We start from the raw sequence: 24593 nt of genomic DNA, 5'->3' as shown, positions 1-24593 counted from the left end.
AGTCTCGGTGAGGCTGATCTCCCTGCACATCCTTTGTGTAGATGTTGGGGAAAGGTAACGCTCTTCCAGTCTTTTAATTAAATTAATTAAAACCCAAGACACTTCTCTGAGTATCTTGGTCTTTGTGGTGGCTGTGGAGGGAGCCTGCGGGGATGAGTCTCACTGAGCTAGTTGCTCCTGCATGGTAGGGAAGTATTCCTAAAGGCTTCACTCAGTGTCAGATGGAAATTGAGATATTCCAGCATATATCTTTAGTTTTCAGGTGCTTGTAACTTTCCTGGAGATATTTGCCTTGTGATGATGTTTCTGCTTATGGAATTAAGTTAAAGATGTTTAGGGAACAGCTTCACTCTTTAAGAAAAAGAGACATCTCTTTAAAAACATAATAATAATGTGTAGTTATTTGTTTTTTTTTTTAATTGCAGGTCTCTCGGCGTCTTAAAATGAACACATACTTGTTGTGGAATTAAGCATTTGTTTTTCAGCACCTGTGTATACAAGAAATGCCACTGGTTTTGAAGTCATGAAGTGCAGGCTAGAGACTCTATAAAGAAAAACCTGTATTGTGTTATATACCGCTAACTCGACCAACAATGGTGCTAATGTTCAAAAAATCCAGTGGCTGCTTCAGTATGTTTTGTCTATGAAAATGTGCTGTCAATATTGCAATATTGTGAGGTCATGTATTTTCATGTTTTAGGACAGAGTGATAACATTTACAGCACAGCCTTGAGAAAGACAGAGATGTTTCTGTAGTTAGTATTTTAGTAGCGGTTATTAATGAGGAATTTCCTGACATGAAGGTCCAGTTAGGAACACCCAAATACACTATTCCTTGTGCAGAGGAGCAGTTTCACCATGAAGAGATACTGCAGTTCAGCTTCTTCTGAAATCAAATTTATTTTTTTGCGCGTATGCTTGCTTTTCCAGCCAGCTGGAATGTGGAGACAAAAATTCATTTTGGATAGTAAAGGAATTACGGGCTTTCCTTTTGTTTTGTTTTATTTTGTTTGGGGTTTTTTGTTTGTTTGTTTGTTTTCTGAAGGTGTGCATATGTTGCCAGGATTGCTGAATCACTCCCAGGTGACACAGGGATAACCCCAGACTGGTCTACTTGGTATTTCATAATCAAAATTTGGTCGTTAAGCTCACAGCATGTTTGTTCATTTGTGTTTTATAACTTGAAAAAGACACAGAGATGAAGAGAAACTTCAATCTTATTATTATTAAACTGTATTCTTAAAATGGGAGAGCACTTGACCGTTGTGTGGAGTACTGGCATGAGAACTGGAATATGATGCTATCGCAATGTTAAAAGCTTTGGAAACCAAAATTGGTTTAACAAGTAGATTAATTAAATGACCAAAAGACAATGTGCCAACCAGCTTAATTACTAGAGAAAGTTACAGTTTTCTAGTATACTTGTCATACTGGCCTAACTAGCAGAATTGTGCCGAATGTGAGTTTTCTGTGGAACATCCACAGACCAAAATGAAGTGTGTTTGAAGCAGGAAGAAAAGACTAGCAGCGACCAGCCCACTTTGTGCATTATGTCACACAGCTTAAGCACAGTGATCATCTGAGTATTGCTCAAACTCATAGGCGGACTAAGCACTGTTACTTCTAAAAATTAGTTTTAGGTACCTATCATTGATGCAGTTGTAGAGGATGCTGTATGATCGGTCACCATTTAAAATTACTCGGAATAATCATTTCAGGAGCTAGCCGTATTTCACTGTGTGTATTAAAAATCTGCAGCAGTATTTCTCTTTTTTTGCAGTCCTGTTACCAGGACCCCAACAACTGTTGGGGAAAATACTGAGAAAAGATGATAGTTGCAGTTTTAAATGTAGCAATTTTAAACGTAAAAGCAATGCTTCGATCTGGTAAGATAGACCTAAAAATTTGGTTGGACACATGTAACGTGTCACAGTCATGTAAGTAAAGCAATTTCCTCTGACCAGTTTCCTGCTGCCTGCTTTTTAGGAGAAGCGTCTTTGCACATCTTCATCCAAACTCCTGTGATGAGGAAGGCAGTAGGTTAAACGTATGGCCTTCAATGTCAGTTACTCAACAAAGATGTGATCTGGAGGTGCAGCGTAGAAAAAATAGCACATCGAGTATTTTGTGGTTGTTAAGCTAGCAGACCGAAGCAGTCTTGGTCTCCAGGGAATCTGGAGGAGGGGTGTAAGTGTCACTTCTGGAAAGAAGTCATTTCATTGAAATATCACTGCAACTTGGCTTCAAGCTGCAGCAACAACGTTTTGTGTCCTCAAGTGCCTTTAACTTGTCAGCAGCATGGTTATTACTGATGAATCCGATAATACTGTTGCATTTTATCAAAAGCGTGACATAACTCAGCTGGCTAGCCTTTGGTGTGTTGATTTTGTACATAGGTGTATGTTACTTAAATAACACAGGGTTTTGAGTTAGGCTGAAACAATGCCCTTACTTTCCTAGAGGACTGTCTGAAAACATTAATTGAAATACTATTTTTTTGTGTCTTTATAAAGACATAGGAAAATCCAAGTATTCAGCTTTTAAGTATGGTTCTGTTCAGTTTTGATAAAGTGGACAGGAATTTGATACTTTATCTCCATATTTAAAACACAAATTATTTTCGCACTTTTTTTTTAAGTGAACATTCTGTTGATACCTATGCATAGTAGTGTTTTTACTACCTACGGTGAATAGTAAAGGTTCTTTTTAAAATAACTTTTCTTTATAATCATACTTCAGAGAAATCTTTGACTAGAAATTGTGTTCTAAATAATCCAAGAAACAGCAGCTAAGAGACAGGACTGAAACACTGTCTTTTGGCAAGAGTCGGAAATTGTTTTATTCATCGATAGCAAAGCATTCCTTAAAAATAATTGCTGCTACCCTTAAGAGTGTACTTCCAACCTTATACCTGCTTTTCAGTACTGTAATAGAATTTCACTATCTCAGCTAAGTAGAACGAAACCCCCCCAGACTGAGCACTGGGATACAGTAAAACAGACTGTAATCCTACTTCAGATACGGGGAAGCTTTGCTTACAGTGAGGTTGTTTTTTGAGTAGGATTATTTCTTGGGGAAGGAGGAACGGATGGAGTCCTGGAGCATACTGTCCTTGTCAGCAGGTTTGCTCTTTGCTGGGCAAACAGGTCTGCTGGTGTAAACTGAGCAAACCAATTCCGCACCCCCACAAAAAAATAATTAATGTCTTTTTTTTTTTTTTTCCTGATAACAGATATACAACTTGGCTGTTAATTTATTATTATATGAAACGATGTATTGTTTATCGCTGATAACAATGTATAAGATGGAGTGAACAGAAATACAGTGCCAGAGTCCAGCTCAAACTGTAAGGAGTTGCAGTTTGAGGAAAACTGAGAAGCTAGAAGGAATAGCACTATGACCACCTACAGTTACACTTCTCAGACTACTGCTGTCCTGTGAATGCCTTCCTGTATACAGAACGGGAAAAAAAAACGTTTTAGACAAATAGATATCAATGGAACTACACCAAGAATTAATTAGGTCTTGCTATCCAGATCTTTCAAATGGCTTGTTTCTGACAGTATCATGAGTCTACCCTTTTGGGCAAGTCTTAAATTCATTTTACATAAGCCATGGCTGCTCAGCCTAGGGGTTATGGTTCTTTTGTGTACAGCTGAGCATTCAAAGGCCCTGTAACAGCTTACTTAATTTTTTTTTAATTTTTTGGTTCAGAGTGGTGAGTAGTATGCTCTATCCTGGCGAAAATGAGGAGGTTTCTACAGGTTAATCAACATAGTTCCTCTTAATATTTCTTTCTCTGATTTATGGTAGGTAAAACAATAATGAAACACTGTTACAGTAACTAGCTAATGGCTTAGAAATACTTCAGAAGTTACAAGCTATAAAGTGTTTACAAATGGGAATTTGCTTGTGGTGTTACAATATTGGCTACAGTATGTGTGACACTTGAAGCTTTCAATGACCAGAAATTAAACTTATGATGAATATGGTTGGAAATAGTAATCATCCATCATTTTTCTCTCCAGAAAAAAACAAACAAGCAAACAAATAAATTTAAATTCCCTGATTTCAGTAATTTCCTAAATTCATCAATTGAAAAAGTAGTACTGAATATTTATCCTTCATCCTCAGGAAAAAAAAGAGAAAGAACAGTTTTTTAAAGTGTTCTCCTAAAGAGGACAACATAGTTTTATCAAAAATACTCAGTAAAATGTGATAAAACACAATACACAATTTTGCTTTGCTGTGTCTGTTCAGTTAGTTTCTTGTTTGTTTGTAGTAAGCTGGAGAAGGCACGAAATGCTGTGAATTAGAAGGTGTTCTTTAAGATAATAACCAGCAAGTCAGTAATAAGTTGTTAGCTTTTTGGTATGTTACATATACTATGCCTTTATTGGAAAGCAACCAGAAAACTGTGCTTAACTTAATAAAATTGCTTGGAAAAGGAGGGTACGAGAAGGTGACAAAAATAGACAGTTGGCTTTTGGATTATTTTTCTCTCAGTATTGCACTTTTGGTGCATCAGGGACTGGTCACAGCTAAACATCATGGCCCCAATGTCATCTGTTCCGGTTTATTTACAGTTTTCTTAATTGGCATCGCTGGGTGTGATGAATTAAGCAATACTGATTTGGAAAGACATTTGACTTTCATATGAACTTAGTTGTACATTCATCTCAGAGCTATCAACTGACTAGCAGAGTCTTATTTATGCTTAGCATCACTGTGAGCTTTCAGCACGGGTTTCAAGGAGATATCTACCAAAAATCAAACATTTTCTGCTTTTTCTGCCAACAGTATGCTGCTGTCATCAGTGTTTCAAACTTGGTACCAGCAGCGGTTGTGGTTTCCCTGTATTGTCCTCCATATCCATCCTCAGGCATTCACTGTTCAGTTTGTTTAAATTACCTGTGCATTAATGTCATGTGAACATACACAAAACTAACCTGAGATGCTGAACATTTCTGCAGTGGTTTTGATTCAACTGATCATATTCATGTACTCCATGACAGAATATTTTTGTCTGGTTAATGCGTATTTTGGTTGCATATATGAATATATGAATACATTCTGTTAGTACTGACACCATAACTTTAAAAAGACAATTAAATTCATTTAGGTTAGAAAGCTCAGTGATTTTAAAATAAAATAATAATTGGTTTTTAATATTTTAATTTTAAAATAAATCTTAAATTTTTTTAAAAATAATGATTTAAAATAAGATAAAATATTACAGGATCAAAATTATCCTTAACACCACATTAAGTGCCAGTTGTATCTGTATTTCAGTACTTGGAACTTGAGGAGTGAATACATCTTAGTCACGTTAAGGTTTAGACGAAATGTAAAGTGATACTGCATGTATAATACAGCTGTTTCTTGGAATTGCTCTGTAGTAGATGTCTTACGAAAATACCACTCATGATAAAAAATCCTGTATTTCAGAGAAACTGATCTAAGTGTTATTGTTTCTTAAAATGTTGCCAAAATTCTCATGACCTAATTTGTCTCTGAGGCAGGATTCAGAAAGAAGGAAGGAAGCTACAGTATGTCTGGCATTGCTTACATTATTTCAGAGTATGTTAGCAGTTTTTTACTGATTGATACATAAAATCAGATAAAAAATTTTTGAATAATCAAGAGCAAAGCTTTCAGTTGTATCATTTAATTAGAGTTTCAGCAAAAGGAGTATGAGAAGTACGAGTTCCTGCACCATAGAGTACTTCCAGCAAGTGCTGCTTAGGCTTCCGACTTCCGAGATCTGGCATAAACACAAAATTTCTTGGGTGTTTTTGGTTGTCTTTTCCTGACCTTGAACCCAGAAAAACAGTGCATCCAACATGCAGTTGCAGTAATTTGCAGCCAGTTCTGCAGTAGGATGTTTCTGCTCAGACTGTACAGCTTGTAGGACTCACAAGGGCAGTTGGAGCTTTGTTCTTCTTGAATGCTCTGGAGACATATTTGCGCTACAAAATTTTACCAGTATGAAAATTTTCAGGTAATGGTACTGATGCTGCTAATTCACTTCCATGTGCTCGCCCTGGCCTGCCTTTACTGCTGCATTCGTGGTACATCGCACACCCACCATGCATCAAGCTGTGCAGCAAAGAAGTGTGAACCTTCTAGGCAGGCATGGCAGTGCCCCTCCAGGTTCTACCCTAATATCAGGGGCGAAGGGCTGTCTTTCAGAGGCTCTGTCAGCCTGGAAATTACCCATGGAAGCATCAACCAGCTGCTGCTCCCAGCAGTATGTGGAAGGGTCACAACTCAGGGTGACAGTAAAGTGTTCGCAGGCACGCGTTGCTTGCCTGTGCTATATGATGGGAGGTGGTGTGGAGGGTGGGAAAGCACAGTGCATCTGCGCACAGAGTGAGAGGAACATCTTTAAGAAGGGAAAAAGACTTTTTAACTGTTTCAGACTCCCAATAGAAATAATTTCTTCTCAAGAGAGAGACTCAGGCTAGCACACTTGACAGCACGGGCAAGCCTCTCTGCCTTACTAGGTCTATCTCCACACTTCCTTCCAAACCAGAGTTATTAATGCCATTCCTTCATCCTGGCACTGTTGCTGTGCTGTCAATAAAGTGTTGCTCTCTCTTCCTCTTTCATGGCCATTTTAGCATCATTAAATTCTAAGACAGGGGTTTCAACTTGCCTGCATCATCGACACCGGTGCCAGTAGTTCAGTGTCATCTGCAGGCACTACCTTGTCCCTGCCTGCAGGTCAGCAGGGACTTCACTTGTGTGGTCTTCACAGCACAACACACCAGTGAAAGGCTCGTGCTTTGCCACAGAAGACAGAACACAAGGACACTGCCTCCGAATAAGCTGGTAGCAGGAGGGATTAGGTTGATGCTTGATGCAGCTGAAGAAGTGGGTAGCCACCACCCCCAGTAATTCAGCAGGAACTAGGACTGTCCAGCTAACTCAACAGGTTTAGGGCTGATGTAGAGGAGGTTGATGGACGAGACTTGGATGATGAGGGAATTGAGTGGCCAAGAATGGCCATGGATCTCTCATATATGTGAGGTCCAACTTCTCTTACCCATCATCAAGTAGACTTCTAAAAAGTTAGAAATATCCTTTTAGTGTCATGATAAACTTCTTACTTTGGCTAAAAGTAAGGATGTCTTGCCCTAAGTAAAATACCTGAAATTAAATGCCTGGGTTAGTGAATGAGCTGGATGAGGATTTTTGTACACAAAGCCAAGTCCTTTCTTTGTAAAATTATTTGACTGCAAATGGAATTCTTCTATGAGCTTCCATCATAAACCACTTCTTGTGTTAGTCTCAAAAAATGACCCATGTGTTGGAGAATTCTCTCTGGATTTTTATATTTCAGATACTGTGCTAATGGAATAACCTTTTTTGTTTGTTTGTTTTTCATTTACTTTGTGATTTCTTTATTGTGAAAACCAGCCTAAATCATGGCTAGTTGTATTTTTTTTTTAGTATGGTCATCTATTTTCACATTGTCATGAGTAGCTTGGGTATAGCAAAGAATGACCACAATAAGTTTCATTCAAGTACACTATTTTAATTGATAATTTTAAAGAGTTACCATAATACAGTATTTTAGCTACAAAAGCAAATACAGTTTTCCGTTTTTAAGGAGGTAACACTGTACAAAATTATTAGGCAGTTCAGATTTTCCTATTTCATCTTTTCATGAAGAGCAGAGGAAGCAAATTGCAAGTATTTAAAATGTCAAACTAATGGAAGTATAAATGACGAACAACTTGTAATACATGCAAAAAGAAGCTATGGTTTGCTGTGGGACTGTGAAAAAAGAATTGAATAATTCATCAGGATAGAATAAGAAAGAATATTTCAGTGCAGCAGTTGCAGGTTTGTTTATTGATCTACCTGGTATAAGTTCTTAAAACATTAATTGGATAGCACAAACTAGAAAATGTAATATACCTAAAACACCAAAATGATTTCTTTCTGGTTTTGGGACTTTGTTGCCCATCAGGGAAGAAAATCCCAAACAAACAAACATGAAAAAAGAAAAAAAAACCCCAAAACCCACAACAGTATATTACATAATGAAAGATAGTGGTTGAAGTTTCTGTAACACCTAAGACTGGACTATTGCAGAATGCCTGTAACTGCAATATTTTTACAGTTATTAAGAGGTACTTCGAATGTCAGTAAACCTGACCTACTGTTATGGCCACTAAAACGTTGCATTGTTCTGTCCCCCTTCCCACTCAGAAGCACAGAGCAGAGAGAGTTTTGCCCAAATGTCTGTGAACTGCATGGTGTAATCAAGTCTGAAATAATTAGGCCAGTTAAAATCAACACATTGAACACTTCCCTGAAACATCATGGCCCACAATCAAAAAATGGCCAGCATTAGTAAAGGAATTTAATTTTGAGTAGCTAGCCTGAAGCAAAGAGCTAGTTCCTTTCTGGTTGCGACCTTTTTCTCCAGAAACCATGAGAACCAAGACCGAGTAAATCAGTCTGGATCACTTGTTGTGTAATCACCTCCACGAGACCTTGCTTTTCTTCCCCACTCATCATCACAAATGATATCCATCTGATAGCACCGCTCAGATCTTTTGGCCACCCTCAGGGCAGCTCTCTGGAATGGGACTTCAGTCCTTCAGCCTTCAGCAGGCTTTCTGAGGCTGTAGAAGCTCTCCAGCCTCACGTGTTGGCTTCATCTGGCTCCTTTCTTCTTCATCAACAAAGTTGCACAAAACTCATTCCTCCTACAAAGTGGTCACTTTGGGGCCATATCCCCTTTCCAGGAATCGGCAGCACCTCTGAAAACAATGCGTTTCATTACACGTGTGAGGTGGACTGACGGTCATTCATTGCTATGTCTATTGCCTGTGCCCATGTCACCGTTCCGGGAGAGCTCTGTGCGCATCTTTGAGGTTCAACGAGGAACAAAGCTGGGTTCCTCTGGTATCAGGGCTAAGTCAGATTTAAAAATAAGGGGGAAAATACATGTTTTTAAAAAATCCCACAAACCACTATTGAGACAATTATGAAAATGTTATCTTTAGGTATATTTCTTACAAAGCCTTGTTAGGAGGTTTAATGGCTAACTTAGATCTTAACAAATACAATTCTAATCCTTTTTTCCCCCTGTTTTAGAATAATCATTATTTCCTTCTCTCTCTCTCTCTTTTTAAAAATGGTTGAGTATATTTTACCATTGGTCTTTTTTGAAGTAATTTTCAGTGTGGGAAACTGAGCTCAGCAGGGCATGAACTCAGCAGGGGCAGATCCCTGTATCCCTACAGGAGCACTGCATCCTGAGAGGTCGTTCCTCCTCCTCTTACAAGCGTCCTTTCATACCTTGGGGGCTCTGGCAGAGGCTGCAGTTGAGAAGGATATCTGAGATGCATTGAGTGCATTAGGGCACTCTGACATGCATTAATGCCTGGTATAGTTTAATTAATATGAGCAGGAGTGGAGGGAACCTGGAATGGGAGGCTTCTGAGGTCATGTATCAGAGGAAGTGCTGCTTAGCTCCTCTTCCAAGATCTTGCAACTTAACAGTATTTTGCCTGTCTGAATTCATACTGTTGAGATGTGTTTGCCCAGTGACTTATTATGATCTGTTCAGATGCTTTCTTCTGTAGCATCAGCTCCACTGGACGTATTACAGTGCGTATTACACGGGCAGTATAGGTGGACACAGCTAAGGTAGCATAGGGGCAATCAGGAATTAGTGTGCAAGGAGGGATGATACTGTATTAAGTGTCATTGTTATTGGTGCCCTTTTAAAGGGCTACTCCTTCTTAGTCAGAGACTGCAGTGCAGGCTGTTTTGGACATTTTAAGATGCTCAGGCTTTTAACATCATTAATTTTCTTCATCAGTGATGCTACTGTTGTCATTCTTCATCTAGAAAACCTGTACCTATGGAAATAAGATCCAGCATACTTCACTCAAACTGTGTTTGCACCTATTCATGAGTTTACTTGACATTGTTACCCGATGCTCAGTTTAAATAAATCAATTTTGATTAAAAAAAAAAAAAAAAAAAGCTGAAAACATTTTCTTCTGTTTTGCATTGGAAATGCAGATAATCTGGAAGTAATTAGCAGACAGTCACAGAAGCCATGCAAGAGAAAGAAAGGGTAACAAAATTATTTTCTTCTTCAGGAGTTACTTCTGTGCATTCACACCACTTGCTTATTTCCCTCTCTGGGAGGCCAAGAGACTGTGACAGACCTGAGGGGAGCACCTGAGACCTTCCAGGGAGTCGCATGGTTTTGCATGCATTAAGCAGCATCGTACTCCGGTGTCGTGAACTTCAGGCAGTGCCCAAAGAATTGCAGTGGCTAGTGGAGAACCGTCTGTATTTGCTGCAGCTTTAGGGATTGGTTTGGCTGGTTTGTGGTAGCCTCTCACAAGAATATATTATGGTTCAGGAGTGTTTGCTATATCCAGCTGACTTGGCTGGCTTTTTCTATCAATTGCATTTAAAGACTATTTTATTTAACACAGGTCCTGCAGAACAGATCTTTGCATAAATAGTGCCCAAGACCCTTTATTTTACAGTGTTTTCTAGTGAGTCAGAAGTCTTGTGCTCAGTTCTGAGGCCAGCACTTTCTGCAGTCTTTGTATTTTGATGATATGTTTTAGACTTTTGTTTGGAAGGAACACAGAGCCTAGATGCTAAATATGCTACCGCGAGTTGTTCAGAAATTTGATTGTACAGCACAGCTTAAGCCTTTGAAAAATCTGTGGTCATGAACTGAATATTTCCTTTCTGCTTGGTTTAAAAAGGTCAGCCTTTCTTTGTGCCAGTTTTCAGATCTTCCCAGCATTATTCTTAATTTCCTAGGTAGTGTGCCAAACACCTGGAAGTGCAGTTTCCAGATCTGCATCTTTTGGATATCAAGTGTGAGCATACAGGAGAGTGATAAGTTAATAAACATAAGCCATTCGTATTCGGTAGGGCAGATATCGGCAGGTCATTAGTAGGCTGCAAGTGTGGCTCTCGGTACATTGTGTGTGCCTGAGTACTTTTGCAGAAGGTTGTGAGCATTTATAGGTGATTCAGCCTTATGCCCTACAGAAACATATTGCAGGAAGGAAGACTGCTAGAAATTAAAAGTGATTGAGGTTCCAATACATGACAACAATAACAGTTTGGCTTCCCTTTTTGTGATGATCTCCTGCTTGTAAATTGCCAGAAGCAATATTCTTCCCTTGCTTCTTCCAGCTGAAGGATTTGCAAAGGTAACTAACTCCATCCTCTGATTCACTTTTTAGAAATCCATTTCTTCTGTTCTCTTCCAAAGACGTAGCTTGAATTCTTCTGATTTGTCACGGTGGTTGTTTTGGGGGTTGGTAAAATCATAAGCGTTACCAGCAGAACCATGAGCTTGCTTTCTTGTACTGTTTGTAACAGAACCCTGTTTTGAAGCTTGATGTAGTTCTGAAAGAATATTAGAGTCTGCTGAAATTATCTTTAAAGTGCTTGGAAACTGCTGATAAGATGCATAAATTCTTTATGCTGTATGTATATCCTTGCGGATGTGTGAGGGTGTTTATACACATAATACAATAAAAAGTGTGCAAGTTACATTCACATCTGTATATAAATAGACAAACTCAGATGCAGTATTTTTTTAAATCTAGTCAAGATTTATCTAATTGATGCATGTTTGTATATCCATGCAATCTCTAGCATCCTTCCCCTCAACATGCATTTATTATTTTAACAAATCATTATAGTTGTTTAAATGAAGACTAAACACTATACAATTTTAATTTACCTTCAGATGGAACAGTGGCATTATGACATATCCAGAGAATTACTTTCTGCATTTCTGTCAGGTTTTGGGGGTTTTTTTGGTTTGGGTTTTTTTTTTGGAGTTTAATGCCTACCATGCAATGACAAAGGTTTATTCTCCCTTTGTTCTTTTCAGAGTGCTGCAGCAGCTCCCAGTCCAGTGCTAGGAAACATTCCCCCAGGAGATGGCATGCCAGTAGGTCCTGTACCACCGGGTTTTTTTCAGGTATTAAGAAAAATTACGGTTACAGGAATTTTAGGATAGAAAATCCTCCATAATACTGTTTACAAGTCTGTAGAAAAGGTCCTGTTCTAATCTCTGTCTCACTGTATGGTGCTATACTTGAGAGTTTATGTTTTTGCAAAAATGAAGAGGTGGAAAGGAAGGGTTCTCTCTGACTGACAGGTATTTCATTTATGAAATAGTACAGCACAACTCATTTCAGAATTTCAAGGATAAGAAGTGGTGCCAGGTAATGAGTGGAAACTGGAAATGCTTGAACATAATTTTATAAAAATTTCTTGTGATGGTATACACACATTGCATTGAAACTTTAAAGTAATATTGTTGGTCATGTTTAGCTTTGTGGTAAAGCCACAGGCCAGATTTTTAAGGCGTTCAGGTTTCAGTGGGAATTAGACCTAGGCAATTAAGAATATCCCACTGAGCATCTCATTGCACACTGAATATCCCAGCCCTAATGCCTAGGAAAACAAGCCAAGGGTTTAGACCGTGTGTTCCTCCTATTAAGTTCTGTCATAAATGAAACTCACTACCCAGTAAGCAGTTTGGACAGTAACAGTACAGAATACTGTGGTGGAAAACCAGCAGCTTTTAGTGCAAGGCCAGCCTAACAGTTGTAATTCAAGACGAGACTGCTCCTGTGGGCGAGCTTGCATCTCCCCTTCACCAAAGCTGGGCTGTTCTTCTCCACACTGCCAAGCTGCGGCAGTGCAGCAGGAGCAAAAAGTAGCAGCATCTCTAGCATTGAAACAGATCTTCAGGAGGAACAGAGATTTCCACTTTGCATACTTGATCTCACGATGTGAAAGAAACAACCTGTATTTCCAGAACTGTGATGTGGCGAGAACATTGTGATGGGACATTCTGTAAGAACCAAGTACTGAAATCCAGGCAGAGACCAGTGTCTTTCTCTTTCTTCCCTGAGATACATAGACAAAAGAAGCATACTTCATCTGGAAAAACAGAACTTTTTTATTTTATCCAGATGGTTTGTACAAAAATGGCAGGATATCAGCAGTCGTTGTTTACACTGTCTGTAAGTGACAGCGATCTTTCTATGGTCTTCCTCTTCCCACCGAGGGAAAAACTGCCATCTGCAGTACTGGTACCTACATAAGGAAACCCTGAACCTGGCATGAGCGTGTTCGTTCCTTCATCAACTCAAAAACTGAGGTGTGGCTTTTAATACGTGAAGGAAGAGGTAATTGGCATGTGAAGTAGAAAATATCTTACTGTTGCCAGTCACAAAATCCTCAGGAGCTGGCAGAACTGATTAATTATTTTATTTCTGTTTTCGGTTTTTTGAACAGCTGGTTAAGTAGATGTTTTTACAAACAATTTTATCTTAATATTTAATGTTGTATAAATATTTCACTTTTTCCTATTTTAGCTGACCACTCCAGTTCTAATGTCAAAGGAATTAAAGTTTAAACTTACTTTCTTCTATTGTGTTTGAAGACAATTAAGAGGGGGAAGGGACACAGATAGGAGAAGTATGTGAAGTATAGAGGAGAAAGTAGCTATTTTAAAGCTTTTGCATGAGGAGGGTGTGGGAGTTTTGTTTTTAGAAGCGTGAAAAGACTTCTAGCCACTCTAGTTCTTTAAAATTAAAAGAAAGACAAGATGATAGGAAGTTAAGTATGGGTAAACCTTCCTTGTCTGTCAGTGTCTGACTTCACTCTTACTTGAAGCCCCACCAACAGCCTGCTTTTTTTGCAAGGCCTGGGATCAAAAATAAACAGGAAAATCCATTTTCCATGTTACAGTTTGTGACATTAATCAGAGCTACCATCAGTTCAACAGCATGGCCAGTGAGTTGCAGCTTTGCAAGGAGCGTTCCCAGAGCACACAGTTTGGTCTGGACTCCTCCAGACATCACCCTTCGGTTCTCCTTGAAACTGCTGGGTCTGTGCCATCGTGTCTCGCTCTGACGTGGTGGTGCTGAAGCTTAGTTCCTTACAGTTAGTTTTAGCTGATAAGAGATCTGCTTTCCTCAGTCGAATGGCCTTGTCAACAGAACAGACATTTTCCGGGAGATCATTAGTTTTTGCTGTAGTCATCTGCTTAAGAATATACGTAAAGACATAACATGCTAGTTAGCAAATCCAACTGCAAGTTCGATAGCAGGTACATTGATATGGTTGGGAGCAATCCCAGCAAGGGGAGCTAAGCCAGAATCCAGTCAATTACATACCCGTGTGCTGAAACTGCAAGGTGTGTATAAAGCACATAGGTACAGACAGTCCATGAGAATGCGTTGTGTTGCTGAAGTGAGTGTTGTCAAGGAGCAGTTAATATGTGGCTGTAACACCTTCAGACAGACCTGAACCTTACCAATGTCAATTTATCTCAGGACAAGAAAACAACACCGGCAGACATAGCCATGTGTATGAACCTTGAAAACTGGGGAGCATCATCTGCTGCCATAAAAGGCAGGTGAAATGACAAGCAAGACAGAGAAACTCATGATCACACTTGCTTCATAGCTGCTTTCTTTTTATTACTTTCTGTATACTCTTCTGCAGTTCCTCTGATCCCAGTTGGTCACAAGAATAAACCAAATCACAGGAAATACGTTCATCTGTCTTGATCCAAATACTGACGAACTTCGGCCTTTCTATGAACTGCTGGTCTTCTTTCAGTGACGGTTTGGAATTTAGACCACTTCTAGATTAAGAAAGTGAAAATTTCTGGTTTTTAAGAGTCAGAAGCTTATAGTAACAGTGGGAGAATAGTGCTTATATCTTTATTTAGTTCACTAAGACTTTGCACTACAAACACACTGTAATATTTGAGCTTTTTGCAACCTAAAATGTATCTAGAAGATCATCCTGGAATGATAAGGGTGCCTTTTGTTGCTTTCTCAAAATGTTTGGATTGGCCTAAGCTAGAACTGTTGACAGCAGCTACCTCCCAGCTCTGCTTGGCTAACTCAGGATTGCTGGACGATTTAAAGTCATTTCATTTCTCATCAGCCCTGGCTCTTGGCTTTGCAGTGCAGCTCCACTTTGGCACGCAGCACTAACCACCAACTGGGATGTAAGTGAAATGGATGCTCTTGCTGCTGCAATTGCTTCTTATCAGACAGGTCAGGGGAAGGTGACAACCTAGGTGGGGACCGTGCTGGGAACCAGGAAACATCACCTGCGTTCCAGATTTATTGGCACTGCTGACCACTAGCATTGTTTCTGTGACCTTTATTTTTTATAAAAGAAAATAAATACACTTTATTTTTCATAAAAGAAAACAATCCAGTATGCTAGTATAGTACATGGAGGTAGAATACTGTGGGAGAAGCATGGTTTCTCAGACAGTATCTGGTAAAACTCCGCACTTGTGAGATGAGGTTTCCACATATGTGTAGGCCACGAGCACTGATGTTAATTAGCAGTCTCTGGCATTCTACGTCTAGTCCACAAAGGTGGAGCTGTGAAGCCAGCAGTTGAATTTGCCTTGTATCTTTCTCTATACTTGTATTTTTATACTTCAGTTCAGGTGATGGATGGTGATCACTACAGTGCTGACAGGCCAGAATGCCTTACAGTGATACAGTGAAAGGAAGGTGGTAGAGTTGTGCACAACTATTATCATCAACTAAATCATACTATTTTTTAAAAAAGAGAATTGTTTACAGTGTCAAAGGTGAAATTTGAAAAGTCAAGAAAACAGCTTTATGTACAGTTAGAATGTGTCTCAATTTCATCGACTGGTGTGCCTGTATTTTCATGTAACTTTAAATTTCATAGCGATGGTTTTTTGTGTGTGTGTCATTTTCTTTCAGTACATAGAATAGGTGATACTCTGGAAATAAACTGGGTTACGTAGTAACTGAATCTGTTCTTGGTGCACTAGCAGCAAAACTTGAGTGTATGGGACTACGGAAGGAACGAAGACAATAGTTCCTGTTATGCAGGACTCTTAAGCTCCAGATAGGAGAACCTAGTCAGGCTTTAGAGTTGATTTTGTCTCAGGCTGAAATAACCAGTCAAGTGCAGTTCAGTGAGGGTGATGTCTTGCTTCTGGTAAATTGCTTTCTTAAATATGGAGCCTGAGAGAAGGATAATGGTTGGGAATCAGACTCCTAGCCTGGATGCTAAAAAGTGATGTGCAATTCCTTCTAAGTTACCCATGGTTTTCCTGGTTAATGCAAGGTAAGTGATCTCAATTCTCTTTCTTCATGTAAAACGGTATTAGACTCTGTAAGGGTAAGATGGCTGTATACATTCCTGAAATGCTTATCTAACTCCAGTCTGGGTCTTGAACTACGTCAACAATTGCCCATTTTCCCCTCTAGACCACGTCCCATACATGGAGCTACCCTGTGAGGAAGGCATCTAGCTACTACGTTAATAAAATAAAAGTCATTTAGGACATTTTCTATGCCATTTTTTAGTATCAGAGTTACTCTGTTGTTAGTTTCTTCATACAGCCATCCACAGAGGTCAACGTGACCTAGTATTTGTCCCTGCTTTTGGAGTCCTGTCTGATACTGAAATAAATAGTAGGGCAGCCAGATCACTGAATAATACTGTAGTAATTATTTACTTTTGTGTCTAGTTGTTAGAGGGTGCATATAATATCAGCAAAGCTTTACAGGAGGTTCTAAAAAACTCACTTATGGTGAGTTAAATTAATCCGCTTTTGAACAAAGAGGGTTAGGTCAAGAATTTAAAGACTCAGATTTTCACATCCAGTCTTACTTCCAGTTTCTGTCCTGAGGACAGCCAGCATTTTTCTCCACAGTTGGTTCTGTGCAGTATGGAAGTGTTGCTTGTTAAAGCCCTCTTAGATACAGGCAGAACAAGGTCTTCAAAGCGTTCAGTACTAGCCGCACTCCTTGAGAACAGTGAGATTGGCAAAAAATCATGTTTCATACTTGCACATCATGGTGCCGTATGCATTTAGAAAATTAATGACATGAACATTTGGAAATACCATCATGGGAATTTTGAAGCCCCGATATGCTTTTGTTCCACGGCCACACACCAGTGTGCCCATGTGAAGTGTGAGGGTTGTGTTCAGGGGCGAACCGCTACTCTTTGGATAGTGAAGTGCTGGCCCATTTCCATCCATCTCTTCACTGATTTTCAACTGGCTAAAAAATTTGATATACTTTACCTTTGTATTTTTGCAGACTACTTATTTGATCGTTGTGGCCAGTATCAGCTTTAGCAAGCAAATAAACAGAGGCAAGGGGGAGGTTTTAGAGCATGTGTTCACTTGAAGTGTTTTTAATTTTTAAACAGAATGAAAGTATTGTTTTCATATTATTTTATTTGCATTTTAGTTACTGTTCTTTTTTTAACACACCTAAACACAGAGTTGGAAGCGTAGGATGGTTTGGGTTGGAAGGGACCTTTAAGGTCACCTGAGTCTAGCCCCCCTGCAGTGAGCAGGGACATCTTCTGTAGACCAGGTTGCTTGGAAGCGCTGAGGTTCTCATCCAGTGGAATTCATGTTATTTCTCCAAGTTAGCGGCAGCTAGCACTGCTGAATATCTGACCCTAGCCGCTTACTTTTGCACTGCAATTACAGGAAACTTTAAAATGTGTATTTACTCTAACCATAGTTATGTTCATCTCTTTTATTACATGGTTGACAAAAGTTTGCCATGTCTGCATCTGCATAAGGAACCTGTCTGTTTTTTAAAGGCACCCAGGCAGGCAACAGCTTGGGGTTTGTACCTCACTCACCTAAGAGACACTGCGGAATAGGTAATTCAACAAGTGCCAACTGAGATTTGGAGGAAGCAGGTTGTTTGCTGATTGACAGTTCACTTGGTAATTTTTTAAAAAGTTAGATTCTGCACTGACTATACCTTTTCACATATAAGTGCTCTTTCTTTTAAGTGCTTTCCTTTTTTCCCCAGCAAATTTGTTAAAAGCTTACTGCTAAACCTTATTTCAATAGTACATGTATATTGTAACGGCATCGTTCAAGTAGCTTGCTTCATTCACCAATTTGTGATCGTCACATGTAGTTGGAACATCAGGGGAAAAATGTGTCGACACCATGTTTGAAATACAAGTGTTACATATTGCTCTTATATAAAGGGAAAAAAACCCAACCCAGCCCAAACCCAGCCCAGCAATGTAATGTAGGGCTGTCTTGCCATCTAGTGGCAATTGTTCATTCGCCTTTTGGCTCAATCCGTGGTCCTCAGAGGTGGTGGGTTTGTGCTTTAGTAGAGCTGACCTAATGCTTTAGGAGAGCATCATTACAGTAAGAGACAGGAGCAAAAAGACCTTTTCCATTTCTTTTCCTGCCTAGCGTTACTCTTTGGTATATAAAAAAGTTTAAAGAGCATGTAGATAGTGAAAATAAGCAAAGTAAGGTAGTGACTTAAAAATCAGTAACGACACGCACCGCTCATGTTTTGAAACAGAAATAGTGAATTACTTGTATATAAAAAGAAAATAGATTGGTAAGATTCTGTGTAAGGCTGTAAAATATCTTTATAATGTACTATTTAAATTTATACTTATATTTACAATATTTGTAGTAAAGTCATGGTATGATACATTTTAAAAAATAGACCTTGTACTATGGATTTGATGAATGCAGCATTTGATCAAAACAGTTAAATCTTTGCTATTTATCCCCAAGGAGACTAGCAAGCAAAATGGTAATTGAGCTGTTTCCCAAGGGGCAGTGTAGAATATCTGCTCCTTTTTAGAAGTTACTTGTTGAAGTCTCCCAAAGAAATACAGATGGCACCTTTACATCTCCTCTGATTCCACAACAGCTGTGGTTGAACCAGTGCATTTGTAGTTCCGCTCAGTCCTTGTGGCTCACTTTAATGTAGCTCATATGTACTAGTACCTTTGAAAATATTACTTTGGCCAGGGATCTGCTGGGTACGTGATGCTCTGCTTCAGCCCCTTCATGCTCACAGAACATCCTCCCTGATTGCTCATTTGAACAGACATCCAGCAGTAAGGAAGATGTGGAAGGAGAAATCCTCCAGCGTCCCTTTAAAGCCATTTTGGAGTGGCTGTGTTGCTTCTACGAATTGTTCACCCAGGGGTTGTTTTTTGTACAAGGAATGAGGATTCCTAATTCCAGCTGCTAAATTACATGACTAAAACTAGAAGATGCAGGCATCTCTCAGGATGGTCTTTGCAGTACCGTAATACGTATCTATATTGATTCAAAAATGTTTTGTTTCTTTTTAAATCCCTTTGAACTGTTTCAACTTTTGTCTTCCCCTAACACCCACGCAGTTGCCTGGTAGCACCTTTCATTGCTGATCCTCATGTTTTCCTCACTTTTTCAGCATTACCTTGTACTTTTTTTAAGAAGTGTACAAATCATTAAGAACCACCTGGAGCTTGACTGCAAAATTAGCTAGATTTGCTACATGTGTACGCCCATCCTAAATTCCAGTGGGGAAAATGAGATAATTGCAGGTGAAGGAGGGAAAAGTTACAGAATTGGGCCCCGAGCAGAGCAGATACAGAAGCTTGGAAAGCCCCATGGGTCGCTGAAGTATTACGGTGAGTGAATGCACTGTCACCAGCGCTACAAATACAGCTTGTGAGTAAAGCTAGCAGCTTTGGCAGCTTTGGTGGGCCTTGAACAGTGTTCAAAATAGAATTTAAAGGGGATCCCCCCCCCCTCCTTTATATATTTAATGTCAGTAAGAAGAATTTTATTGTACTTTTGGAATCTCTGTTGTTTGTTAAATGCGTCCACCCCAGTATAACAGACTGACACTGGGAATACTCAAGTGCATAAAATTACGCATATGTCTAATTCTTCACAGAATTGGGATCTGTGCATTTTTGTCATTGCCAGGATCATACTGTATTTTAAAATGTTTTAATTTTATACCTTATTTTGACTTTTTAGACTCTATGAAAGGAGATTAGCATCTAGAAAGATCTGTAAGTAGTTTGTGTGTGTTCCTCTCTTTTTTGTTCATTTAAATACCAGGAACAAAGTCAAAATCAAAAAAGATGAAGGTGTCCGACATCTGCTGGCTTTGATAATACTGTCCTGCAGTTGTGGTAATGGTTTTACTGCTCATAACTGTTGGAACAAATTAAAACTGCTCAGCTTGAGTAGCTAAATAAGCTCTGAGCCCACGCTTCCCCAGCCTCCTCTTCTACATCTACATCTCAAGCAGCTGCAGACCCACAGCTAGTTACAGAGTGGTGCAAAGGAAGAGCTGGAATTGGGCACAAGTCGTTTACCTAGGAGGTCTGTTTTGAACTTCATAACCTTACCCTGAAAATTCAGGTTATCTGTGAGAGAAACCTCAGAAATGTAAGGGTACTGACCATACGCCAAAACTGTCAATACATTGCTGCTGAAGTGGTGCTAAAGAGTAGCAGAAGGGTTGTCATTTATATATGATGCTTCCTTTTGCTAAGGTTAATTCAGTTCCTGTCGTAGTCTGACTCTCGCTTTTTACATGAGCCACAGGTGCTTGGGTTTGAAGCCAAAATCCTTGGATGATGATAATGCATGTAGCTTTGAAATAATATATTTATTAAAAATAACAGCAGGAATAACAAGCTCCAGCTTGTCATTGTCAAAGTTGTTCCACAAAATCAATCATATATCATAATCAGGGGTAACTAGGTGGTTTACTAAGTGTTAGAAAATGCTTTCTCAAGCTTAGTGATCTGTGTGTATGATGTTGGAATTCTAAAAGCAAAGTTTATCTTTTAAAAATAGGTGATACTTCTTGATGTCTTAGTTTTAGCTTGTCAGGTTTGAAATACTCTTATTTTCTGTAGTATTTACATTTAATAAAAATTAATGTAAAACCTATTTACCTGGTTTAAAATGCATGTGGGTAATAGCCCTTCTAAAATTCTGTTTCTTTCACAATTTCCATTACATACCGTGTGCAGAACTTAGATGCTTTCTCTCCCACTTGCTAAATCTTCTTGAGCATGAGATAATATTTCCCAGCATGTGAGGCAGATGTAATAACAGTACAATTCCTAAAGATCATTGATTCATTGATCATCTGAATGAGTACTACTTACTTTCTCAAACTTCTGGAGAAGTACCCAGGTATGTGGGTAGATCCTGCTTTTAGCATCACAGAGAACTGCTTAGGACAAAAGGTTTTGTGTTTTGTTTTATTTTGCTTTTTAAGAGGTTTTATTTCTTCATTTTCCTATGCAGAGTGTGCAAGGTATATATTGCAATATTCTGTCATATGGTGGAGTAAGTCCTGTAATTCTTGACCAGGGATGTCAGAAATGCTAGTGTTGTTGTAACTTTTGGCATTTTAGATGTGAAAAGATGGATGTCTGGTGGAAGGCTTTTTGATTATTTTAAAAAATCTTTAGTTTTGCTTTATACTCTAAATTAAATCAAACCTCTTACTGTAGCTGTTTAGAGGTTACTGGAGCGTGTTTGGGCTGCTCTTAGGAAACCATAAATACATACATTATTTTTTCAGGTATCTTCGTGTGAAGCGTAGAGAAGAACTTACTCGTGGAAATAGGTTTGATTATCAGGAAGGGCCAATGCAGAGAGAAATCCAGGCTCAGTGCTGAGAGTCCAACACTATTTTATGTGAAATAGTGTAAGTGGAAACAGGTAGTTTGACTCCTGCTAGTAAACTGCGAGATGTGTAGTGTGTAACCCAAATCTCTGAATTACTTTAGCAAAGTATAAAACAAAGACCTCTAGCATTTTGGTAGCCATTTGGGGGTGAAGGAAGACAAGAAAGGTTTGTACTTAACAGTAAAGTGCAGCTGAATAGGGAAATAATTTTTTGTTAAAAATAGATGATAGCCTGTCTGAGCTTCACAGAGGGTAAGTTACATGTTTGTGCTTATCAGCAGGCTGTGCCAGCACAAGTGTTGTTTTGAGAGCTAATTTAGTTTAGTCCTGGTTAGAATTAAAATGTGTTAATGAAGAGTGTCTTACATGCTGTGGTGACTGTTATGGCCATTGATGTCCGCAAAAAAAACATAGAGGAAATTAAATAAATGCAAGTATATGACTTGTAAACTAACTTCGATTAATTCAATTCACACATATGTTATGGTTCACCGCTGGTATTCTTGAAGAGTACAAAACCCCATTTCAGTGAGAGTGGAAGCACACACACCAGCAGTAGTTGTACAGCACCTCTAAACCATTTTATAAAATACAGGAGTCTTGAGGAGATACACTAATGTTACATCCCAGTCATTTTTCAGTACTGCTACCGTAAGAAAGTGAAATAAAAATATCAGGCAGTCTTATTTCTTACCATTTCAACCACAAATACGTTTTTTTTGACACTCCCTTTAACCAGAAATTGTGTTTGAAAACCAAAAAAGAATGAGTATTAATTTATTTTCAGAGGCAGAATATCTCACTTGGCAATTGATTTCATTTTTTAATGGATGAGAGGAGAACAAAGATTTTTGGTTTCCCTTCTTGTCTTTTAAGTGAATAAATGAAGAGATTCGGTCATTATGAGAATTCCCATCTGGCTTATGACCTTGATGCTGGCAGCTTGGACCCTCTCACAATACCTGCTCTTCAAGTAATAGCACAATTAATTTTAAATAATTTGTCATAGTGTGTACAAATTAATTCTGTTGTTCAGTTTTCAGCTCCTAGTGATAAGTAGTGTTTAGAGTTTGTGCTGGTTATGGTGACTGAATTACCCAAAGCAATTAATACCATTTCAGTCCTTTTCTATACTGAGTGCTAAAACTATGTTTCACCTTGTGTTTTTTAATTTGTGGTGTGCTCTCTTTATTCCCCTAAGAGATGTGCTCCAGTTAGGAGCATCATCTGCCTCTCTGGGTATTGAGATACACACTCTAAGGAGATTGCTCTAAATTTGATAATGCAGGTTACAAAAAAAAAAAAAAAAAAAAAAAAAAAGCTGAAGATCAGTTGTCACTTGGTTTTGTTTGCATCTCAACCCATTAATTTAGAGGTGTTTTTTTGGGAGCCCTGCAGATCACTGCCTGGTGCAAGCAGAACCTGTTCCTCTGCTTTTTTAAGCCATGTGAAATGCGGTAAGCGTGCGGCATGGGCATCCTCTTCCAGGTCTGGATAGAGCTGTTGTTGGAGATGATACTGTCTGTCCATCTGATCTCCACCGTCCACCACTGCCCCCGCAGCGGGGTGGTGCTGCCCCAGGCTGGGGCAGAGGAGAGGTGCGCAGCAGGCAGAGGTGTCCAGGTGAGCACACTTGCTGGTGGCTGGTTGAGCGCGTCTGACACTGTGCTGAAGCCCCTGAGACATGTCAAACACCTTCCCCTCTGTGGGATCTCCTGTAGGACTGCCCATCTTGGGCACATCCCTCCTGGGGCTTCCACACATCACGCTTAGCAGGTCACCCAGCTGCAAACCAGTCAGCCTCGGAGGGTCTGTTTTGGCTGGATGACACCTGGTTGAGCTACTGCCCTGCTTTCTGCACCAGCCTTTATTGTAGGCATTTAAACCAGGTGTGCTTGAAAACGTACTCCTGTCCTGCTTTGACCAGACAAATACATATTTTTCTGAGCTGAAGAGTCCTTTTAGTACACCTAGCTGGGAAGCTGTGAACGTGAAGCCCGACGAGCATTGTTATTTTAAGCAACCCTGACTGAGTAAGGTGGGTTTTTTCATGCCAGGATTCTCCTGTTCAAGCAGTATTAATTCCATTTTATTCTCCTCAGCCCGAGCTTTGTTTACTGGCATTTTTGCTCTTGGTATTTTTACAGTTAGCAGATGTGTGCATGCCCACTAACGGCAGTAATTCTTTGTGCACTACATTTATTTGTTTTCCTGGTGGGGGGTGCTCGTTACCTGAGGTTGCGCTGTCCAGTATAATGAGTCACAGGGTATCACGTACTATGTATGTAATGGAACAGGTACGGACATTTATGGTAAACTCAATCTCATTGGGAATTCAGTCTCAATACGAATTGAAATGTCAGCAATATTCAGGATTAGTTGTTTGACTGTGGATTATTGTATATTTGGTAAACGGCAATTTATGTGGGACGTAGTCAATAAATGTAATGGTATGAGTGAAAAAAGAATTAAAATGTCAGTGCGACACACACACACACACAGAGACCCACACCCCGAAAACTAGTCTGGAAGCAAGGAAATTATATTCCCAGCTTTTGGAAGGGAAATAAATTCAAAGAAAAACAAGATTTGTTGAAATCTGTCATACTTAGTAGAACACCATCTTTTACATGTTTTTATTCCACCAGTATTAAGTACAAGAAAACTAAAACACACCGTGTTCTAGAGTCACCCAAACAGCTAAAAACAGACAGAGTAAGAATTGCAGAACTGGCAGAGAAACATGCCACCTTCTGTGCCTTTATGTCACCAGCTTCCTGGTGGGTATTTTCTGTGAAATCACTTGTCCTGAACACTGGAATCAAAATGATGGCAGTGAGACTACTGTGCTTCAATGTTGCTTCTTCAGAGACTTCCCTACAGAGAAATACATTATCTGCTTGTCCCCTTGTGTTCCCAGGGGTTAAGGAAAATCTTATTTTACAAGCTTTTTACGTTGTTACTACTCGCAAAATTATATTAAACACACAGTTTATAAGATACCCTTTACTCTCCCTGCACACAGTTGGATCCTTTCTTCAGGAATATAACA

General features: G+C 39.2%; 1 protein-coding gene across 4 annotated transcripts in view; it reads left to right on the top strand.

Moving 5' to 3' along the window:
- The window catches only part of SSBP2 (single stranded DNA binding protein 2), a 191925-nt gene that overhangs the window by 112216 nt on the left and 55116 nt on the right, over positions 1-24593 (top strand). For 2 of the 4 annotated variants that reach the window (XM_037374284.1, XM_037374285.1), the window contains exon 5: positions 11906-11995. The exons of the other annotated variants lie outside the window; for them this stretch is intronic. In XM_037374284.1, coding sequence (XP_037230181.1) covers positions 11906-11995 — 90 coding nt within the window. The remainder of the gene's footprint in view (positions 1-11905; positions 11996-24593) is intronic. 4 annotated transcript variants of the gene reach the window in all.

The sequence above is a fragment of the Falco rusticolus genome, chromosome Z (assembly GCF_015220075.1).
Source record: "Falco rusticolus isolate bFalRus1 chromosome Z, bFalRus1.pri, whole genome shotgun sequence".
Classification (NCBI taxonomy): Eukaryota; Metazoa; Chordata; class Aves; order Falconiformes; family Falconidae; genus Falco; species Falco rusticolus.
Note: the sequence above shows the minus strand (reverse complement) of the source record. Positions and strands in the feature narration are given on the sequence as shown.